This window comes from Rhinopithecus roxellana, chromosome 5 (assembly GCF_007565055.1).
Source record: "Rhinopithecus roxellana isolate Shanxi Qingling chromosome 5, ASM756505v1, whole genome shotgun sequence".
Classification (NCBI taxonomy): domain Eukaryota; kingdom Metazoa; phylum Chordata; class Mammalia; order Primates; family Cercopithecidae; genus Rhinopithecus; species Rhinopithecus roxellana.
The window spans coordinates 127,593,156-127,613,079 of NC_044553.1; the positions used below are offsets into that span (position 1 = coordinate 127,593,156).

The window sequence follows — 19,924 nt, forward strand, 5'->3', positions numbered from 1 at the left end:
TCAAATCAAGACCAGTCACTAGATTATACTTCAGGACATGTCACCTGAGTTATTTGCCAAACAGCATATAAGAAAAAATAAAATACTTATATGCTGAAACCTCATTATATATTCCCTATTTTTGAAAACCAGCACATATTTTTAATGAACTGTGAAGTGCATGGGTGGGCTTCAACACAGCACTGTCTCATGGAGCCTCTACTGTGATAGGAGGGGCATGGTGCAATCCTAGGTACTCAGGTGTGTGTGTGAAGGGTCAACTGCCCAACGTGGTGAGGAAGAGGCGGGGAAAGTTCAGCCACCAACCTGTGTTAAGCTGAGGTCTCAACCCGGCGGCCTCTGGATGTCTACTTAGTCTCTCCTGGAGATGACAGGTATAATTTCTGTACAGAATTTATTCTCCACCTCCCTTATGCATTTGAATTAACTTTGTGAGAGAATCAGTTAACTAACTCTACAGTAATAGCTTTTACTTCAAGCACAGCAATTAAGAATGTCTGTTTCCTCTCCTCCTACATCTGTTCCGAGAGTGGAGTGAATACATTTGAATTATTTTCTGGATACACAGTAATTGCTGGTAAATGACAAGTCATTGGTCTGCATGGTGGGCTGTGGATTTCAGGTGAGGACTGGCCAGGCTGAACTACTTGAACAGCTGACACAGTTACCAGATGTGCATGGAGAAGGAAAAGGTTGGTTTGACTCATTGAGTCAGAAGGTGGTCCAGAAAGCAGCTACCAGCCTGGGGCACCTAGAGGGTGAGTCGTCAGGACACAGTGGATTGAGGGACCCCAAAATATCCCACACTCTACCTCCAACTCCCACTTCCTTCACCTATCCTGCAGCATTTGTACTTTACTCCTTTGGATTAAAACATTGTGTCTCCTATTTTTCTTAAAATATGGAAACAATCAGGATGAAGGGCTGTTGTATGCCTTAATTATCATAATATCTTAATCATACATCTGATTCTTTGTACGGCCCTTCACACACTCCAAAATTCACTCAAACAGGGCCTTCCAATCTAATCTCTCAAAACCCTGTGGCAGGGCATGGCGAGGTTATTCCATTTACACCAAGACCAGCTCAGAAAAATGCAGGCGGGGGGGCTTCATCTGCTTTCCGCTGGCTAATCCAGTCCTCTCGGAGGTGGCCCACCTGTGACTGGTGCTCCTTCAGCTTCCAGCCTAGAGTTCTATGGCAACTCAACTGTGCTTATAATTTTTCACTGAAAGACATCAAGGAGCTGTATAAAAAGGCTCGTTTAAAAATTATACTTCAAGGCCCACACTTTATTGCTTTTAGTTGTTTTAAAACCTAGTATCTGCAACAAAACTAACTCCTGACCTATTTGGGGGACACAGCCCCACTCTTCGGTCATTTCCTGTTTTCTCCTTCCTCCTCCAGGAATGGGCAGGGATTCCTCTCGCACTGCCCAGCAGGGAGTTGTCTGCATCACCTCAGCTATCCTGAGTCAATGCCCAGTGTCATGTCCAGCCTGGAAAGTTGGAAGAAAGCAAGCGCTGGTGGCATTTTCCTCCAGTGCCCCTGCCCAGGTTGGGTGTGTGGGCAGCCACAGCAGAGGAGGAGGCTGGGGTCTCCTGTCATGGGCTGCAGCCATAACACACCTCACCTCCTCACCATGCAACCAGCTTCAGCACATACTGAATATTCTGATGCCATATTTAGCAGAAGTTTCAACTGAACTGGGAAAATGCATTTTAGAAAAGCCTGGAACAGAAGTTCAGATATGCAAACACCCGAGGAAGCCCTCTAGTCATTGATACAGCCAAGAGAAGATGATTCAGATGTTTTGCCTGCATTCAGCGAACCCATCGGTCAGCATCGCCCAGGACTCCACAAAGTGTCTGTTCACCTTTAAAAGCCAATATGTAACCTTTTATTTTTCCCGGCACGACCATATTTGGCACAGATTGATTGCCCACATACTGGGGATGAAATCTGCATTCTCTAATCATCTGTTTTCAGGAGAGTGGTTCAACTTTCTTGAAACCCCGAAGGAAGTGAAATTCACTTAGGTCATTTCTCTTCCTTTTCGCGATTTTCTTATTAAAAGGTTTATCCTCCACCAGCCTTTCCCAGCTCACATGACAAGATCTGTTCTGAGACAAATGATACCCTACATCACCCTGAACCAGCTAAGGACAGGACTGAAGCATTACTTACAGTGATGGATAAAGAAGGGGAACTAAAACAGATACATCCATATTTAGAAGTTAGTTGAGAAGAAATAATGTCTAGGAGAGTAGTCATTATTTTTAAAACATAATGATCAGAATTCAGATTATGAAAACTAATTAGAGGATTCCATGCAGATTTGTTACTTCCACGCAACATGAACGAACAAGTCTATTAAATCCCATCGATTTGTTGTTAAAAATAACAGTGATGCACAATTGTTTCCTGATAACGGATCGCTGTGCAGGAGGAGTTGGACCACGTATGCTGGTAGATGCCAACATACATGGATGCCTCCATAGTTAGGAATTGGAAACTGCACCCTAGGGGGGAAAAAAGACCAGTCCTCAGCTGTACACTGTGGAAAGTACACAACAATGTTGTAGAAACTGTTCACGGTCACACCATACCACATTATCCTCAAGACAGTCCTTCAAAACGTTATTATCCTCGTTTCAAAGATGAAAACACTGATGCTAGGAGAAACTCAGCACCGCAGTGGGGAGGTGGGGAAGGGACACGAAATGAGGGAGGGCTTCCTGTAGGGGGTGACAACGAGGCTCGAAGACAGGCATGGTATGAGCTCAGCACAGATGGGGGGCAGGGGCGGGGAGAGGGGGGAACAGGCCAGGACAGCAGCAAAATCAAGGGTCCAGAGGGAGAAAACAGGAGGTCCAGTGTCCCTGAAGTACCGGGCACGTGATTCACAGAGTCAGGAAATGGTAGTGAAGAAGCAGAAAAGAAACAGATAATAGTTTGAGGCTTGAGGCTTGTCTCTTTATGTCTTTTTAAAATTATTTTCCTTTTAGAGACAGGTTCTTGCACCATCTCCCAGGCTGGAGTGCAGTGGTGCAGTCATAGCTCACTGCAGCCTTGAACTCCTGGACTCAAGCCATGCTCCTACCTCAGCCTTCCAAGTAACTGGGACCACAGGCGTGTGCCACCACATCTGGCTAATTTATTTTTTTTTCTTTTTCTTTCTTTCTTTTTTTTTTTTTTCTGTAGAGACAAGGTCTCTATGTTGATCAGGCTGGTCTCGAACTCCTGGGCTCAAGTAATCTTCCTGCCTCAGCCTTCCATCTTTATGTCATTTTAAGGGGCTTGGTCTTTATCTGAGAAGCAAAGTGCAACTTTCAAGAGTTTCAAATTAAAGAGGTTAATTTAGATGAAAGTGGGAGTGCCCCTATCTACTCCTAAGTGCTATCTAGAGACTCCCCTTCTCTTGTCTCTTGCCATCAGAAGAACGGAGAGCCTCTCGGGGGCTCCCAAGGTGTGCCAGGGACGGGGATGTACAGGAGGTGAGCGATGAGCTGGCCTCTCCCACGAACTAATAGTGAATCCATGTACAGCACATTATGTACATATGAGTTCACTGCACCTTGACGAGGGATGAGAAGGCCTGATGGTTACAGCAAATGAAACTGGCTAGATTGGGAAAAAAAGAAAGTCATGAGAAAAGAAAAGGGAGTTAGACGTCTATAGGAAGTTCTCTTTTAAAGCAGAGCCCTTCTGAGCCGTGAAAGAAAATGGTTTCTAATTCAGCATCTTTTACGAGGAGAGCTGTTCTTGGGCAGTGACTCTGTTCTCTGATTGAATATCATCAAGTTGCTGGGTTCTGCCAATCAGTTGTGATTTAGCATTTAAATGAGACAGGAAGAGAAGTTGTAATTTGTCCCAGTGATCATGGGTGCTTTCATCAGCCCCCTCTGCTGCCCCAAGGACCGGACAGTGTTCACTGTGGAACGCTGAAGTCACGAAACCAAAGAGGAGCATCCTGCCTCCTGACTTTATGTTCAGTTGTTTGTTAAAAACCTTTTCACTCACAAAGCACAGAGCATGTTCTCACCTGTGATGATGACTTACGAGGACTAAATGACATGATGCTTTAGGGGAGCTGCCTTCTTTGAAATGAAGACTTGCTCCTGGTGTATACACACGCTGTTTTGTTTGGGAAATTCACAATTCCTTGTGTACATGATGGAAAAATAAAATCTCTAGGACTGTGAATTTCGCTTGCCTGTTGCACATGGCAGCACCTTAGTATATCTTCTTGCAAGTGCTGCATTGCCGGGGTGCGAGGAATATTTTTGAATAGGCTTGCCTTGAGTTTTCTACAAATAGTGCAATGGTCAAATCATCTTGCTGTAGAGCCAGAGAGATCTGGGTTGGAAGCCGAGCTCACCCACTGTCTCCCCATTTGCAATTTTCTACCTCAGGGGACCCATGGGGTGCTCAGTGATACCATGAGGAAGATGCTTCCCTGTCGCCTACCACAGGATACATGAACTTCCCACTGCACTTGGCTTATCCAGAGGGGCAAGGAGCCAGCCTTGTGTATCTTTGCCCTCCGACTGAGCAGCGTCTGACAAGGAGGAAACTGGTAACATATTCTAAAGTGTCTCTTTCCATATAAATGCAGAATTGCCACACACTCTTCACACTGGAAAGACTTTCTATCTAATTAGGATGCAAACACCATGATGACAATTGAATTTGTGAACTTGTGCAACGGGAATTTAGATATATCACTCACTGAAGAAATATTTTAAAGCTGGAAGGAAAGTTAAAAGTCATTTTAGTCCCTCTCCTTCATTGCATAGGAGAGGCGACTGAGGCATGAAGGATGACATTTCTCCAACACTGCACGCATCTACACACATGGATTTTGAAATTCTATGGCTATTGGAACCAGCATAGTTCTAGGTCCTGCTACAGACATGCTGGAGTCCTGGGCTTGGAAAAACGGAGGGACAGTGTGCCTGGGCAGTGTGAGCACTAGCAAGCTGTCAGGCAGTGGAGCCTCCCGGAAGAGAAGCAGCAAGCCATGGTCAGGCACATCCCACCGACGGTGTGTCTGCTGCAATACCCCTTCCCCTTACGGTCACCACAAGGCCTGTGAGTGCCTGTACCAGCAATTGTATGTGCCACTTCCCTCCTGGCCAAATATACCACTCCTCTCTTGGGTCAGAATCTACTTTTTGGCCGGGCGCGGTGGCTCAAGCCTGTAATCCCAGCACTTTGGGAGGCCGAGACGGGCGGATCACGAGGTCAGGAGATCGAGACCATCCTGGCTAACACTGTGAAACCCCGTCTCTACTAAAAAAATACAAAAAACTAGCCGGGCGAGGTGGCGGGCGCCTGTAGTCCCAGCTACTCGGGAGGCTGAGGCAGGAGAATGGCGTGAACCCGGGAGGCAGAGCTTGCAGTGAGCTGAGATCTGGCCACTGCACTCCAGCCTGGGCGACAGAGTGAGACTCCGTCTCAAAAAAAAAAAAAAAAAAAAAAAAAGAATCTACTTTTTGATCTATCAATTGTCAATCTATTCAAATAATCCATAGAAAACTAGAGAGAAAATAGGCAAGGATATAGAACTGAACAACACATTCAGACAACAGGATCCAGTCCATCCACTGATGGCGGGATACACAGTCTTTTCAAGGCCATGGAGCATCTGCCAAGATAGACCATATCCTGGATGGCAAACCAAATATTAACACATTTAAAAGAATTAAACTCGTATGGAGTATATTCTCTGATCATAGTGGAATCAGGCTAGAAATCCATAACATACAATAGGAATATATCCAAGTACTTGGAAACTAAAAACACACTTCTTTTTGTACAGAAATGTTCACAGCAGTTTTATTCACAAAAGTCAAAATTTGGAAACAATTCCATTTCAAAACCTAAAACACAATGATCGAACTCCCTCTTCAAGAGTAAAATTTGGGAATGTTTTTCAGTTGAAAAATCACGTCCTCATTGGGATGAAAGTTCTCTACGAGACCAAGTTTTTTTTTTTTTTTAACTTTTATTTTAACTTCAGGGGTACATGTGCAGGTTTCTTATATAGATAAACTCATGTCATGGAGGTTTGTTGTACACATTATTTCATCACTCAGGTAATTAGCCAAGTACCCATTAGTTATATTTCCTGATCCTTTCCCTCCTCCCATCCTCCACCCTCAAATACGCCCCAGTGTCTGCTGTTCCCCTACGAAACAGGCTTCTAAATAATTCATGAGTTAAAGCAAAAAATTTCAAGGGAAATTAAAAAACACATTGAGCTGAATGAAAATGAAAATATGACATACCAAAATTCATGGGATGAAGTTAAAGAATTACAGAAAGGAAAAGTTCCTTACATAAGAAAATAATAGTCTCAAATCAAAGAATCTAAGTTCTACTTCAAAAAGAAGAAAACCAAAATAAGCTCAAAGCAAGAAAAATAAAGGAAATAATAAGTATAAAAGCAAAATTGATGTCATTGGGAACAAAAATAACAGAAGAAGTACCACACAAAAAGTTGGTTCTTTAAAAAGGTCAATAAAATAAACCTCTAGCAAGACTGACAAAAAAAGGAAGATGACACCAGTTACCAGTATCAGAAATGAAGCAGGGATATTATTAGAGGACCTACAGACATCACAGAAGATGATGAGGGAATATCGTGAACAATGCTGAACACATAAGTTTGACAACTTAAAAGAAATGGATCAATTTCTTGAAAAAACCACCACAACTTTAATATGAAAGTGATCATTTGAATAGACTTATTAAGGAAATGAAAAAAAAAACTCCCAGAAAAGAAATCTCCTGGCCCAGAGGGTATCACTGGAGAATTTTATCAAACATTTAAAAAATCAACACAAACCCTTATATAATCTCTTCTAGAAAACAGAAGATGAGGGAGTACTTCCCAACCCATTGTATAAAGCTCCTATTACCCAAGACTGAAAATAGTCCCTTAAACACGGAAATGCAAAAATCCTTAACAAAATATTAGCAAATAGAATTCAGCAATATACAAAGGGAGGTTTTTAAAAGAGTTTTTTTTTTTTTTTTTGAGACGAGTCTCACTCTGTTGCCCAGGCTGGAGGGCAGTGGCCGGATCTCGGCTCACTGCAAGCTCCGCCTCCCGGGTTCACACCATTCTCCTGCCTCAGCCTCCCGAGTAGCTGGGACTACAAGCGCCCGCCACGTCGCCCGGCTAGTTTTTTGTATTTTTTAGTAGAGACGGGGTTTCACCGTGTTAGCCAGGATGGTCTCGATCTCCTGACCTCGTGATCCGCCTGTCTCGGCCTCCCAAAGTGCTGGAATTAGAGGCTTGAGCCACCGCGCCCGGCCTTAAAAGAGTATTATTAAACACCATGACTAAGTAGGATTTACTCCAGGGATGCCATACTGATTCAATATTTGAAAATCAATTAATATAATCCACCGTATTGACAGACTGAAGAAATAATCATATAATCATACCAACTGAGGCAGTAAAAGGAAGCCTTTGGTGAAATTCAAGGCCCATTCATGATTTTTTAAGTATCGTGAAACTTTTTTTTAATGTATCAGAAAACTAGAAATAGACAGAACTTTCTCAACTGGATAAAGAACATGTACAAAATACTGCCAGCTAATCTCACACTTTATGGGAAAAGACTGAAGGCTTTGCCCCTAAGATCTGGAACAAGACAGAGATGTCCATTCACACCACTGCTGTTGAACATAGTGCTGGGCGTTCTAGCCAGTGCAACAGGCAAGAAAAAATAAATAAAAGATACCCAGACTGGAGAGCAAGAATGAACACTCTCCCTATTTGCAGATGACAATGATGGTGTACATAGAAAATGCCAAGGAACCTACCAACACAAAAACAAAAAAAAGTCCCAAACTTCTATTACTAATCAGTTCAGCAAGTCAGAGAACACATCAACATACCAAAATCAATTGTATTTACTATACTAGCAATTAACACAGGCAAAATGAAATGTGAAAATATAGTACTATTCACAGTCACTCCAAAAAACAATACTTTGTCATAAATCTAACAAAATACATTCAGGTCATATCTCTTGAAAACTAGAAACCACTGATATAATGATATAAGAACATAAAGAAGATCTAAATAATGAAAAGACCTATCATATGCATGGATTGGAAGATGCAACATAGTAGAGATGCCAGTTCTTTCCAGATTGATATCTACACTTAACAAACTCCTACCAAATCCCAGCAGGAATTTTCTGTAGTTACAGAAAAAATTATTCTAAAATTTATATCGAAAAGCATATGAACTATAAGAAGTTAAGATGAGTTAATGTTGAAAAGGAGGAATAAAGAGGTTGAATTACTTGATAAAATTTGAAGACATAATACAGCTATGGTAATAAAAAATGTGGGTATAGACGGAGTGACAGACACACAGATAAAACAGAATGAAACAGAGAACCAGAAATAACCCACACCAGTCAAGTCAGCTGATTTTTGACAACTTCATAAAAGCAATTCAGTCAAGGAAGGATAGTCTCTCCAACAAATGGTGCTGGAGTAATTGGGCATCCATGGAGGGTGGGGGAAAATAAATGAGATCTAAATCTTACATTTTGATTTTATATAAAAATCAAAACAGTTAACAAATTAAAATGTAAGGGATGAAATTAGAAAACTTTCCGAAGAACACAAAGGAGAAAATCTTCAAGAGCTAGGGCTTCACACACAATTCTTAGACAATACTCTAAGGGCTTCACACACAATTCTTAGACAATACTCTAAAAGCATGCTCCATAAAAGAAAAATCAATAAAATTGGATTTTGTCAATATTAAAAATTTTTCCTCTGTGAAAGATGCTATTAAAAGGATTAAAAGCAAGCTGTAGATTTGACATAAAGGATCATACCTAGGATATATAGCGAACTCTCAATATCAGCAGTAAAAAAATAAAATAAGACCAAATAATCAAATTTTTAAAAGGGCAAATAAGATGAAGAGACAATTCAATGAGAAGAATACACTGATGGCAAAAAAATAAATAAAAGAGGAGTTCAGTATCACTAACAATTAGGGAAATGCAAATTAAGACAGCAATGTGATATCAACCTATTAAATATATACCTATTAGAACAGCTAACATAAAAAATAGTGGAAATACTAGTTGCTGGTGAGGATACAAAGAAACTGGATCTCTCAGATATTGCTGGTGGAAACGAAAAATAGTGTATCCGCTTTGGAAAAGCGTTTGACGGTGCCTTAAGCAATTAAACATACTTCTGCCATACAACCCAGCAATCGTACTCCTGGGCATTTATCCTAGAAAATACAATCTTATGCTCACATAGAAACCTGTATACAAATGTGCTCATTCATTTTATTTGCAATAGACAAAAACAGGAAACAATCAAAATGTTCCCCAATAGATGAATGGTTAAAGAAGCTGTGATACACTCATACCACGAACAAATACTCCACAGTAAAAAAGACAAACTACTGACATGTGAAACAACTTGAATGAATCTCAAAATCATTTTGCTGAAAAAAAAAAAAAAAAAAAAAAAGCCAGTCTCAAAAGGCCAATGATCCCATATATGTAACATTCTCAAAGTGACAAAAAGTAAATAGATAAGAAGTAAATAAACAACAAATTGAACAAATTTGAGACTGACAATGGTTAGAAATTGGGGGGAAGGAAGCAGATGTGACAGTAAAGGGATAGCAAGGGGAACACAAGATCCACTTTTGCTTGATGAGGAGTTCTGTATCTTGATTTCAAGGATCGTCACATAAGCCTACATGGGGTAAAATGACACAGAGCCATGCTCCTGCATGGCTCCAATGTCAGCTTCCTGGTTTGGTATCCCACTAAGTTATCTATTGTGTGACAAGTACAGGAGACCTTTCTGTACTGTCTTTGCCATCCTCTTGGAATTTACAATTACTCAAAAGTAAAACCTTTAAAACCTATCACTACAGAATATTTTTCTATCAGGATAACAAGAAACAACACTCACTTCCAATATCCGGCCTCAGCTTTTTATCATATTCTCTTAGCAGCTTGTTGAGAATAAGAGTCACGTCAGTGTCTTGGGATTTTGGAGCCAAGACCCACTTTTGGTTTGATGACGAATCTTCATACTCATCCTCTTCCACCTTTCTGGACCTGGAGTTATAGCACAAAAATGAGACAAGTAAGTGGCAGCAGCGGCTCTAGGAGGAGCCTAAGTTTGTCCTATCCAAGTACCATGAAATGGGTAGAAAGTCCGCAGTACCCACAGCCCAACCACACACGTGAAACCCCGAAAGTTTTTTTAAAAAAAGAAAGAAACACAAAATAGGAATGATTCCATAGGAAGAATGCTACTGCTATTAACAAGGTATGTTTTCATTAAATGTCACAAGACCATCCCCCATCCCCGTTAAACTACAGACAACGTGGCAGGTAAACAATACCAGAGGGCTAACCAGCAGGCAACACGACCCTTGAATCCACCCTGAGAGACTGGGAAGGCCAAGGCACAAACCTTCTAGAGGTTTTCCATACGGTGATTGTATCACGTTGTTTCCACCCCTGACCACCAAGACCTCATTTTAGTTGAAGGTGAGATTAGCTTTTGCAGAGTGGACTCATTCAAAATACTTGAGTCTGACTCTGTGCTTCTCTTGGAGGCGGGAATCTGGGGGTCCAGACACTTGGACATTGTGAGGGGGTCTGCTTTGCCGGCACTCAGGTTGGAAGCAAGGACAGAGATGTCTGCTGGTGACTAGTGAAGACCTCTGGCAATCTGACACGCCTCAGTCAACACAAACTGATTCATCTTCTGCACAGCAGGCTAACACAGACATGAAAAACTAAGCTTTCGAATACATCTTCAACATTCTGACTTCTTAGTAAATGAGTCTCAGTGAACGCCTGGGCATCTCTGAGCTTGTTTTGTGCAGAGAGGAGCTGGACAGCCTCCTCTCCCGGGTGACACACACTGACAGGAGTGCCTGAATGGAGAGGCCTCAGGATGACCAGCTAGTTTTACTTTTTAATCTTTTTTATTTTTATTTTTTATATTTTTGGTTCTGCAGTTTGGGTTTTTAAAAAAAAAAATTGGTTTATAATTGACACACACTTGTACTTGACAAGCTGGTTTTCTCAATGAGTGAGGCCATCACAACACTATAGTCACGTGGGTTTAGAGAGTAGACAGTCTCTTTCTGCCTTAAAGCAGCATTTCCAGGCAGACTACCGTTGGCCCCAGCAAGAAAGCATGTGAAATAAACCAACCTTTTCCTTTCTAGTTTGTCAGTGTGCATGCTTTAGTAACTTTTTCTTCACAGAAGAGAATAATAAAAAGAACTGAAAACTGCACGGAGGCAGATTTGTCCTGACTGGATATGAACTCTTTTATGTTCAGCTTCCCAGATGGGAGCCAGAATGTTCGTGTCATGTCAGCACACTTGTGCTCTGAGATGTAAGTTTCTTGAACTTAATTTTGAGAATTGTCTAAATTATCTGTAATTAACAAGATGTTAATTAAAAAAATAAACTTTCACGTTCATTTTTGCTACTTAATTTAGGTCTTCATATATACACATATGCATACTTATGTAATATACACATGAGTCTTTTAAAGTGTATTAACTAGCCATAATGTAGACTAGAGTGTTGGCCAGATAGTCTAAACCTGGGTGAACATGTACATAAATGAGAGATCTTGACAATGAGTATACAATATATGTCTCAAAGAGTGACTTCGCCACTTAACGTTTTTCCTAGGCTGATCCTAAACTGTAATTCTATTTCTTGAGTACCTATTGGCTAGAAGGTTAAATTAAATCATCCATAGAAAACTATAAATTGCTGTTGTTTTTTAAGCACATTTGATATTCATGATCGATAGGAACTTTTAAAGGTGGGGCACATATTCAGTAAGGAATATGTTGCATTTCATTATTTATAAAAGTGAACATTTACAACTAATACTACAGAATTTTAAATGTTACTCTAAAACATTTCTTGTCATCTGGCTGGACATGGTGGTTCACGCCTCTAATCCCAACACTTTGGGAAGCTGAGGTGAGTGGGTCATCTGAGGTCAGGAGTTCGAGACCAGCCTGGCCAACAGCGTGCAACCCTGTCTCTACTAAAAATACAAAAAAGTAGCTGGGCATGGTGGCACATGCCCATAGTCCTGGCTATTCGGGAGGCTGAGGCAGGAGAATTGCTTGAACCCAGGAGGCAGAGGTTGCAGTGAGCTGAGATAGTGCCATTGCACTCCAGCCTGGGCAACAGAGCAAGACTCCATCTCAAACAATAATAATAATAAATTTTAAAATTAAAATATTTCGTGTCATCAGGAGTATTATCAGAAATGTTAATTTTATCATCTTGCAAAATTTTTTTAAAACTTATAAAGAGCAGGTTGAAGCATTTACATAGCTGGGAATCAAGCACTGCCCACAGGACAGGGCAAATCACTACAGAGCAAGGGCATCTGGGGCAGTGAGGAGAGGCTGGTAGCTCATCTCAGCAGAATCTGGCACAACATGCTCAGGACACTTGGCGATTCAGCCCAGGTGCCTTCCTCCCTCCCTCTGCTGTCTCTGTCGCTTTCCCTCTCTCTTCTTCCCCTCCCCTCCCATTCTCCTCCCCTCTCCTAGCCCCACCACTACAGAGCCAGACCACAGACTCCACACTCTGTTATTGTCTATGGCCCTGATAGTCACATACACACAAACCGAGCACAGTAACCAGCTTTTCATCATTCTCTGTGTACGCAGCCTTCGTTTTTGAAAATTACTTCCAGCTACTTACAGGTATTCTAATAAGCCTAATTCTCCCTCTAGTGGTGATGAGAGGGTTTTCCTGAAATTGCAAGAGCTTCCTCCTTAGAGGCCAGTACAGGTGGCAGTGAGGGGGACCAAGAAAAAGAAAGCAGAAACGTTCTCTTCCACCCTTTCAGGAGGCATATCAAGGCCCCAGCTGTGTAACCTGGTTGGGTTGGCAGTGGGAAGAGTGAGGCCGAGATACTCTAGGTCCCTGGGCTGTGAACACCCTTCTCCCTCAAATCCTGAAAATGAAACAGAAGCCTCATATTGCTAGTGCCAGACCACCAGGCCCACAGGAAAATCCTTGCTTTGATGAAAATGAAATCTCATCTCAGAGGACCCATTAGAATGTGGAGAATATAGAAATATTTTCTTTCCCTAAATTCTAAGTGAATTATATATAGTCTTTACGAGCACTGTTACTTGCATTGTTGGATCCCGAACACCATTACTGCAATTAGCTTTTTCTTAAAAATAAATCAGTGATGTATTGTCATTGTCAAAAAACAACCCTCCGATGTTATCTTCATGTCTTACACCTTTGCTTAAAGCAGAAGGACCGAGAAAAAGTCTGAAGTATTTTTAAACATGAAAAGGAGTTCCTAAACCTCAGAAAGCAGTTAAGGCATCACCAAGGTCTGAGTGGGAATCGGTGCGTTTTATGAAGCCCATGGGTGTCAAAATGGGGAGCCCCCCTTCTGGGGTGCTCCTGAGCCATCACCACAAAGCACAGACATCAGACCCTTATCCAAGGAACTCCCACAGCAGGAAGGAACTGAGAGTGCAAATGAGAACCCCCTCCGAATTCAAAACAGTTTTGAAAGATGACACTGCACATCAGATCGTTTCACGTGTCTGTACAACCCATTCAGAGAACAAAGACACTCTCAAAGAAGAGGCATATAGAAATAAAGTTAGTATAAAATTGGGATTTTTTACCTGATCTGCAAGCTCTATTATGAAAGCTAGGAAACCAACCCAAATACAGAACAAATGAAAATCATTATGTCTGTCTTCGCAGAATGGAAGGATGAAGAATCCCAAGAGATTCTGCGTATATTTGGGAATCCCCAGTAACCGGACTGTTTTAAGGCAGAGGCTAAGGTATCTTCCTCCTAAGCACATGCAGTAGTGAGGACGATAGTCTGTGTTTCTTTTAGAATGTTAAGAATCCAGAGATCTAAACAGTTGATTACTGAACCCGAAGGGCTGATCACTCGTTTGAGCTGGTGGCAATAGAAAGGTGGCAGAGATGTGACTGCTGGCCTCAACGTTATGCCCGGTGCTGTCTACCTCCCTCTCTGCCTCTAAACAGACACACAACCAGGAATAAGCAACCTCAGAAAGCATATTTCCATTTCTTTCACCAGCTGCCTCTTTAGATAGAAAGAAACTTCAGCTGAAAGGCCCAAGGAGTGCTCTGTCTCTTTGAAAGAGTTGCCAGTGAGTCACCGGTTGAGTCGGCTTCCACACTCAACTCAGCGAAGAGGAGCAGTGGCAAGGGGGAGGGCCAGGGCTTCCTTCCTCAGGGTAAGCACCTCTGCCCAGTTCAGGAGGGAGAACTGGGGGCCTCTTTTTAGTAGGATTTATTCATGTGTCTTCCTAATTCCTTGAGAGTTCACAAATATGAATGAAAAGGCCTGATGGTGGCCAGGCCTGTGCGCGCAAGGATGCCCTCTGATTCTCTGGCTCCCAGAGCCAGGAAATGGAGAAGCGTCAAAACAAGAGGGTTTAGGGGCTAGGGGCACGCTGAGCTTCCTAGGGTGGGGAAAGGGGAAGGCCGGACACTGCTCCGATTTTTAAATCACAGGGCAATCTGCAAGTTCTAGCCAGAGATCCAGCCAGAGAGACAGAATTAAAGAAACTAAACCCAGAATCTCCGGTTGTATTTACAGCAACAGGGTTTAACCCTTTGGGTCCCACTGTCTTCGTATCCTCATGCGCCCTCTTCGTCTCTTCTGGAGTGATTCTGAGCTCCCATTAGCTGGCTGGTGTTCTGGGAGGAAGGTTGCGGAATTTATGGTGAGATAATTTCTTACATTACCAGGCAGAAGCCTTATTATCCATTTCAACATGCGTGCTTTATGGGGGTGGGAGTGCGTGTGTTCCTGTGTGTGAAAGTGGCTGATCTGGAAGGTAGGTGTGTGTGTGTGTCTGCAGGACCTGGGAGGGGAGTCCTCTCAGACAAGCAGGGCTTTCTGCTGCCCACCTGGTCCCAATCCCCCCGCACCCGCCTCCAATGCATTAGCTCTTTCCAGCCCGGTCTAAACTGGGCAGTTAGAACCACGGTTCCCGGGTTCTTGGAAATTTCAGAGTGATGGAAATGACAGAGAATGTCAGCCAAAGTGTGTGTGTGTGTGTGTGAGCCCCTGAAACAGCTGAGGTGGGAATTAGGGGTCGGTAAGGAGCCAGAAATGGCCCCTGCCCCATGATCCTGGTTTTCAAAACCCCTTAAAATCACCAGATCCTAAAAGCCTCAGGAGACGAGCCATTCATCTGAGTCCCCACACTCCCGGCTGCAGTGGAGAAAGCAGACGACCGCGTCTAAGGGAGCTGGGACAGGTGAGGTGTGGGCCGACTTCCCCGTCCCCTCCCGGCCCGTGCCGCAGCCCAGCCGACGGCTGGCGCGCCAGGGACTCCGCCAGACAGCGCCCCCCGCCGCCCTGTCGCCCAGCTCGGGGCCTCCGGGGATGCGGCCCCCGCGCCACTTACCGCGCGTGCAAGCCCGAGAACAGGCAGAGGAGGAGTAGCAGCTTCGGGGCCATGGTGCCGTGGAGCTCGGGGCGCGGGGTCCGGGGCCTCGGCCGGGCGCGGCTTCCTGCAGCGCAGACCTCGTCCCCGCCGGCCCTCTTTGCCCTGGCTTCCTCCGAGGCTGCTGGCGGCGGGCGGGACAGGAGTCTACTCCGGCGCTGGCCGCGCCCCCGCGGGGCGCACACGGGACGCACACGGGACGCCGGCCCACCGCGGCGCGCCGCCCCCGCCCGCGCCCTGGCGCCGGTCCGCGCAGCCGGGTGGGGGAGCAATAGACGCCGGGGACCCCCTAGCGCGGCGCCGCCCACCCCGCCTGGAGCCGCGAGCGGGCGCGGGTGCCCAGGCCGGGGCTGTGAGCGCCGTGCGGTGGCCGCGCTGAGAGGCGGGGGCAGCCGGGCGGCTGTCCTCTGGCAGCGCCTCTGAGGCGGTCCCGGCGGGGAGGAGTTTCCCCAATTACACGCCTGACAACGCGCAGGGCGAGGAAGGCGAGGTTTGCATGGACTCGGAGTTTGAGGCCAGGAAGGGGGCGGAGCTCCGAGGGGGAGGGGAGGCTGGGGATCCCGCAGGGAGCCTGAAGAAAGGTCCCCGGGACTGCACCTGGAGAGCCAGCCCGCGGTCCGCCTTCCTCCGGCCGTTTCTACCCAGGGCAGGTTTCCTGCAGCGCTGCCTGACCTCCCGTGGCCGCCGTCGCCCAGGGTTGAGACGGTTTGCTGAAAGCAGCCCTTTCATCGCACTCTTCGTGCTAAGTCGGCTGAACTCCTAGCCACTGATAAGATTCTGTGCTTGGCAAGGTGGCTTTCTGCGGGAATATTTGGAAAAAAGCACTCCAGATTTATGCCTTTCTTACAGAAAAGGGAGACTAACACATAGCAATAAACAGTAGAGGTGGAAAGGAATGTTAAAGGTAGGAGCTAGGTAGATCCTAAGGCAAGAAACCAAAGACATTCCGTTTGGCGGAAGCATGAGGTGCGCCTCATCCCATGTATTTTCATATTCCGAAAACCAAAAATGGCATTTACGATTTCATTTGTCATAATCATTCCGAAAGTTAGTCTTACACCATGTAAGTATTGCAATCTCAACGGTGTAGTAAATCCACTAAGAATTTTACATTTCTATCACTCCCAAAAAATTCTTTAAAAAATATTTTATAAGTGCTATTCATAGATTTATGTAACGGTGTGATAACCGTTTCTTTAATATTGTCAAATAACTTTGTTCCTCCAGGCACAGTGGCCCACGCCGGTAACCCCAGCACTTTGGGAGACCGAGGCAGGCGGATCACTTGAGACCAAGAGTTCGAGACCAGCCTGGGCAGTATGCAAAAAATGATGTCTCTACAAAAAAGACTAAAGAATTAGCTGAGCGTGGCGGCGTGGGCCTGTATTCCTCTGCTGTGTCCCCCTCGTTTCTGGATAGGCATGCAGTGGAGTGGAGTGCAGTTGTTAATGACAATATTGTTTTTCAGCACTGGAGCTGTCATCTCCCTGGCATCACCTTTGTGTCTCTGTGAGGTGCTGAACTCGCCCGGCTACCCCCTTTCCAGGACTCTTTCTGGCATTCTTATCTTCCTCTGCCCAGCACATCCCTCCTACTTAGGTGCATAGGTGCACATGGTCTATAAGGCCCCCTGTTTGATGAAGACTCTGACGCTTGCATTCTTCCACCTCCAACACCTGTACCACACCTATAGGCTTCAGGGGAATATGAGCATTTATCATACTCTGCCCTAATCCCTAATTTTCTGTGCCAAAATCTGAGCACTTTAAAAATCAACTAGACGATGATGTATTGTTCCTTCATTGCTTACAGAAATATGTCGTCTCCACATAAGAGACTTGAGTTTCACTCTGGCGCCCAGGCTGGAGTGCAGTGGTGTCATCTGGACTCACTGCAACATCCACCTCCCAGGTTCAAGCGATTCTTGTGCCTCATCCTCCTGAGTAGCTGGGATTATAGGCTCCCACCACCACACCTGGCTAATTTTTGTATTTTTAGTAGAGATGGGGTTTCACCATGTTGGCCAGGCTCTTCTGGAACTCCTGACTTCAACTGATCTGTTCGCCTCGGCCTCCCAAAGTGCTGAGATTACAGGCGTGAGCCACCGCACCTGAGTGTGCTGCAAGAATGCTGCAAATAGAAACAATTCTTTTGTGCTTGCCTTCTTAACACAGTAATAGGAACATAAGCAAAAATAATCATCCGACACTGATCACGTAAGATGGGCCAGGGCCGACAGGAAGGCTTTACATTAACTCATTTTAACTCTCACAACATTATTTCTGTTTTGCATATAGAGAAAAAGCACAGAGAAGTTAAGTTACTTACCCCAAGATCACACAGCTAGTAGACTGAGGATGTTAAAAGCCAGGCAATTGGTTCCAATGTTGCAGTCCTAATCACTATACCATACTGCCTTCCTGAGGAGGAGCTCAGCAGACATTTGTTTGGCTAGTTGATGAAAGTTTTGGACTCCTTACCATATTATTTATTTTTTTGAGCATGAGTTAAAATATTCACAAGTTGTTTATAATAGAAATAGACTGTTACTTGGGTGATTTTGTAAAATATCAGTAAATAAGAAGTGTCCTAAGATTTGTTATTATTTTTACAATTCAATCAGTGGACAAGAAAATGCAATACTGTTTTTACATCCCTGTGCTTTTTATTCTTTTCCTTTCTTGCATATTTCAACGTGCTATTATGGATGAATGCAAGGTGATCCCCTCTGGCCTTTGGAATGCTTTGCTTCATTTATTACACTGAGTAACTCAACTTGATACGTCTGAACATTCTACCTTGGAAAGCCCCTCCCCTCTTCCTGGAACGAGATTTTGTTTTTTAAAGCTAAATGAACTGAAAGGTTGGGGGAAAATCAAAGCAAGCTTTCTAGGCGTTAAGTGTGAAAGCAAAATGCAAGGTTAAGAATGTTCAAAGCAGAAGCCACAGGCTTTCATGTAGCTCCCTTGCCCCGGTCGACCTGCGGGGATGCTCTGCGGAGCATGCGCAGTGCGCACTCTCCAACCCGCCTCAGCCTCTCCATCTTCAGCCCGGGAGAAGCGGGCGGGATTTACACTTGCTCCCCCTAGCTCGCAGGAATAGAAAGGGAAATAAAAAGCAGGTGAAAGCGAGCGCCACCAGAAGACTGACTGTTCGTCCTAAGAGGTTAGGTAACGGATCGGTGCTCAAAACCGAAGCGCAGACGCGGCCGTAATGACGGAACAGCTCCAGCGTGGCGCGCTGCTTTGCTCCTGGCTTGGCGCTGGGTCCTCGGCTCTGGAGGTTCTGGGGAAGACCTGGGCTGTCCGCGCAGCTGCGGGTCGGGCTGCACCTCGGCGGGGGCGGCGGGACCCTAGCAGCGTTGCCAGGAAGCGCCTTTCCGTTCCCGCGGTGGCGCGCTGCGTCCCCCCAGGCCACGGAGCCGCCCGGCTGCCCACGCGCCCTTCACCGCGCATCCGCTGCTCCGTGGTTGCCCTGAGTGCTGCTTTGAGAAACATCCCTCCCACTCCCAAAACTGTACTTCTGGGCTACATGATGTTTCGTGGTTTCGTATTTTGAAAAAGCGCCTTTCCCTTGTCAATCAAAACAGTACTATCAAGGGACAATGCACACACAACAAAAATGCACCAATCTTAAAAGTATGGCTCAGTGAACTATTTGGCATGTGTATACCGTATGTATATGAATAGCATATGTATAGCACCTGGATTATTATATATAACAAATACATAATCATGTAATTCCCAGTGGCTGGGCCATCTTCAAGTCAGTACCCATACTGGGTAACCAACTATTCAGCCTTTGGCCACAGAAGCCTGGTTTTGCCTAGTCTTGCCCCTTGCACAGTGTAGACCCACCACTAGTCCACCTGACATTCGTCACTGCCCTAAAGTCACATGACAAGATAATTGTCACCATACAAGCAGTAAAACTGCTGCTGACCAATTTGCAAAGAAGATAGACCACAATTGCACTGACTCGAAAGAATAACTGGAAAAGTGAGGCCGCTGGATATCTGATTTTGGATTGTTTTGTTAGTTGTCTCTTCTGCATCCAACACTGAAATGTCTTCAGTGTCATCATTACTGTCCTGATGCAACATGGCAACCCTCTGCCGGCCCCCCAGTATCACTTTTCAAAAAATTACTATGGCCTTTTATTTTCTTAATATCTATTATTGTTAGTTCTCTGAATTTGTTCATTTATTGTTTATTTATTGCTGTTCTAGGTTGTTTGCATCTCCAGATAGATCAGCTTTTAAATTTTCCCCCAATTTTTAAAACTGTTCTCTTGGAAATATTCACAAGTTTACAAATAAATTTGTAAAACTAATCCTGTAAGTTTCTATAATATTATCTAATCTACAGCACATAGTCTAATTTTTCT

At 44.3% G+C, this 19,924-nt stretch overlaps 1 protein-coding gene across 1 annotated transcript in view; it reads right to left on the minus strand.

The window, feature by feature from the left end:
* Window positions 1–15,897, minus strand: part of GABRG3 (gamma-aminobutyric acid type A receptor gamma3 subunit) — a 558,231-nt gene extending 542,334 nt beyond the window's left edge. Inside the window, exons 1-2 of the mRNA XM_010355210.2 lie at window positions 15,500–15,897; window positions 9,982–10,130 (exon numbers count right to left, since the gene is read on the minus strand). Coding sequence (XP_010353512.1) covers window positions 9,982–10,130; window positions 15,500–15,552 — 202 coding nt within the window. The 5' untranslated portion in view covers window positions 15,553–15,897. The remainder of the gene's footprint in view (window positions 1–9,981; window positions 10,131–15,499) is intronic.
* Between the last annotated feature and the right edge of the window lie 4,027 nt (window positions 15,898–19,924).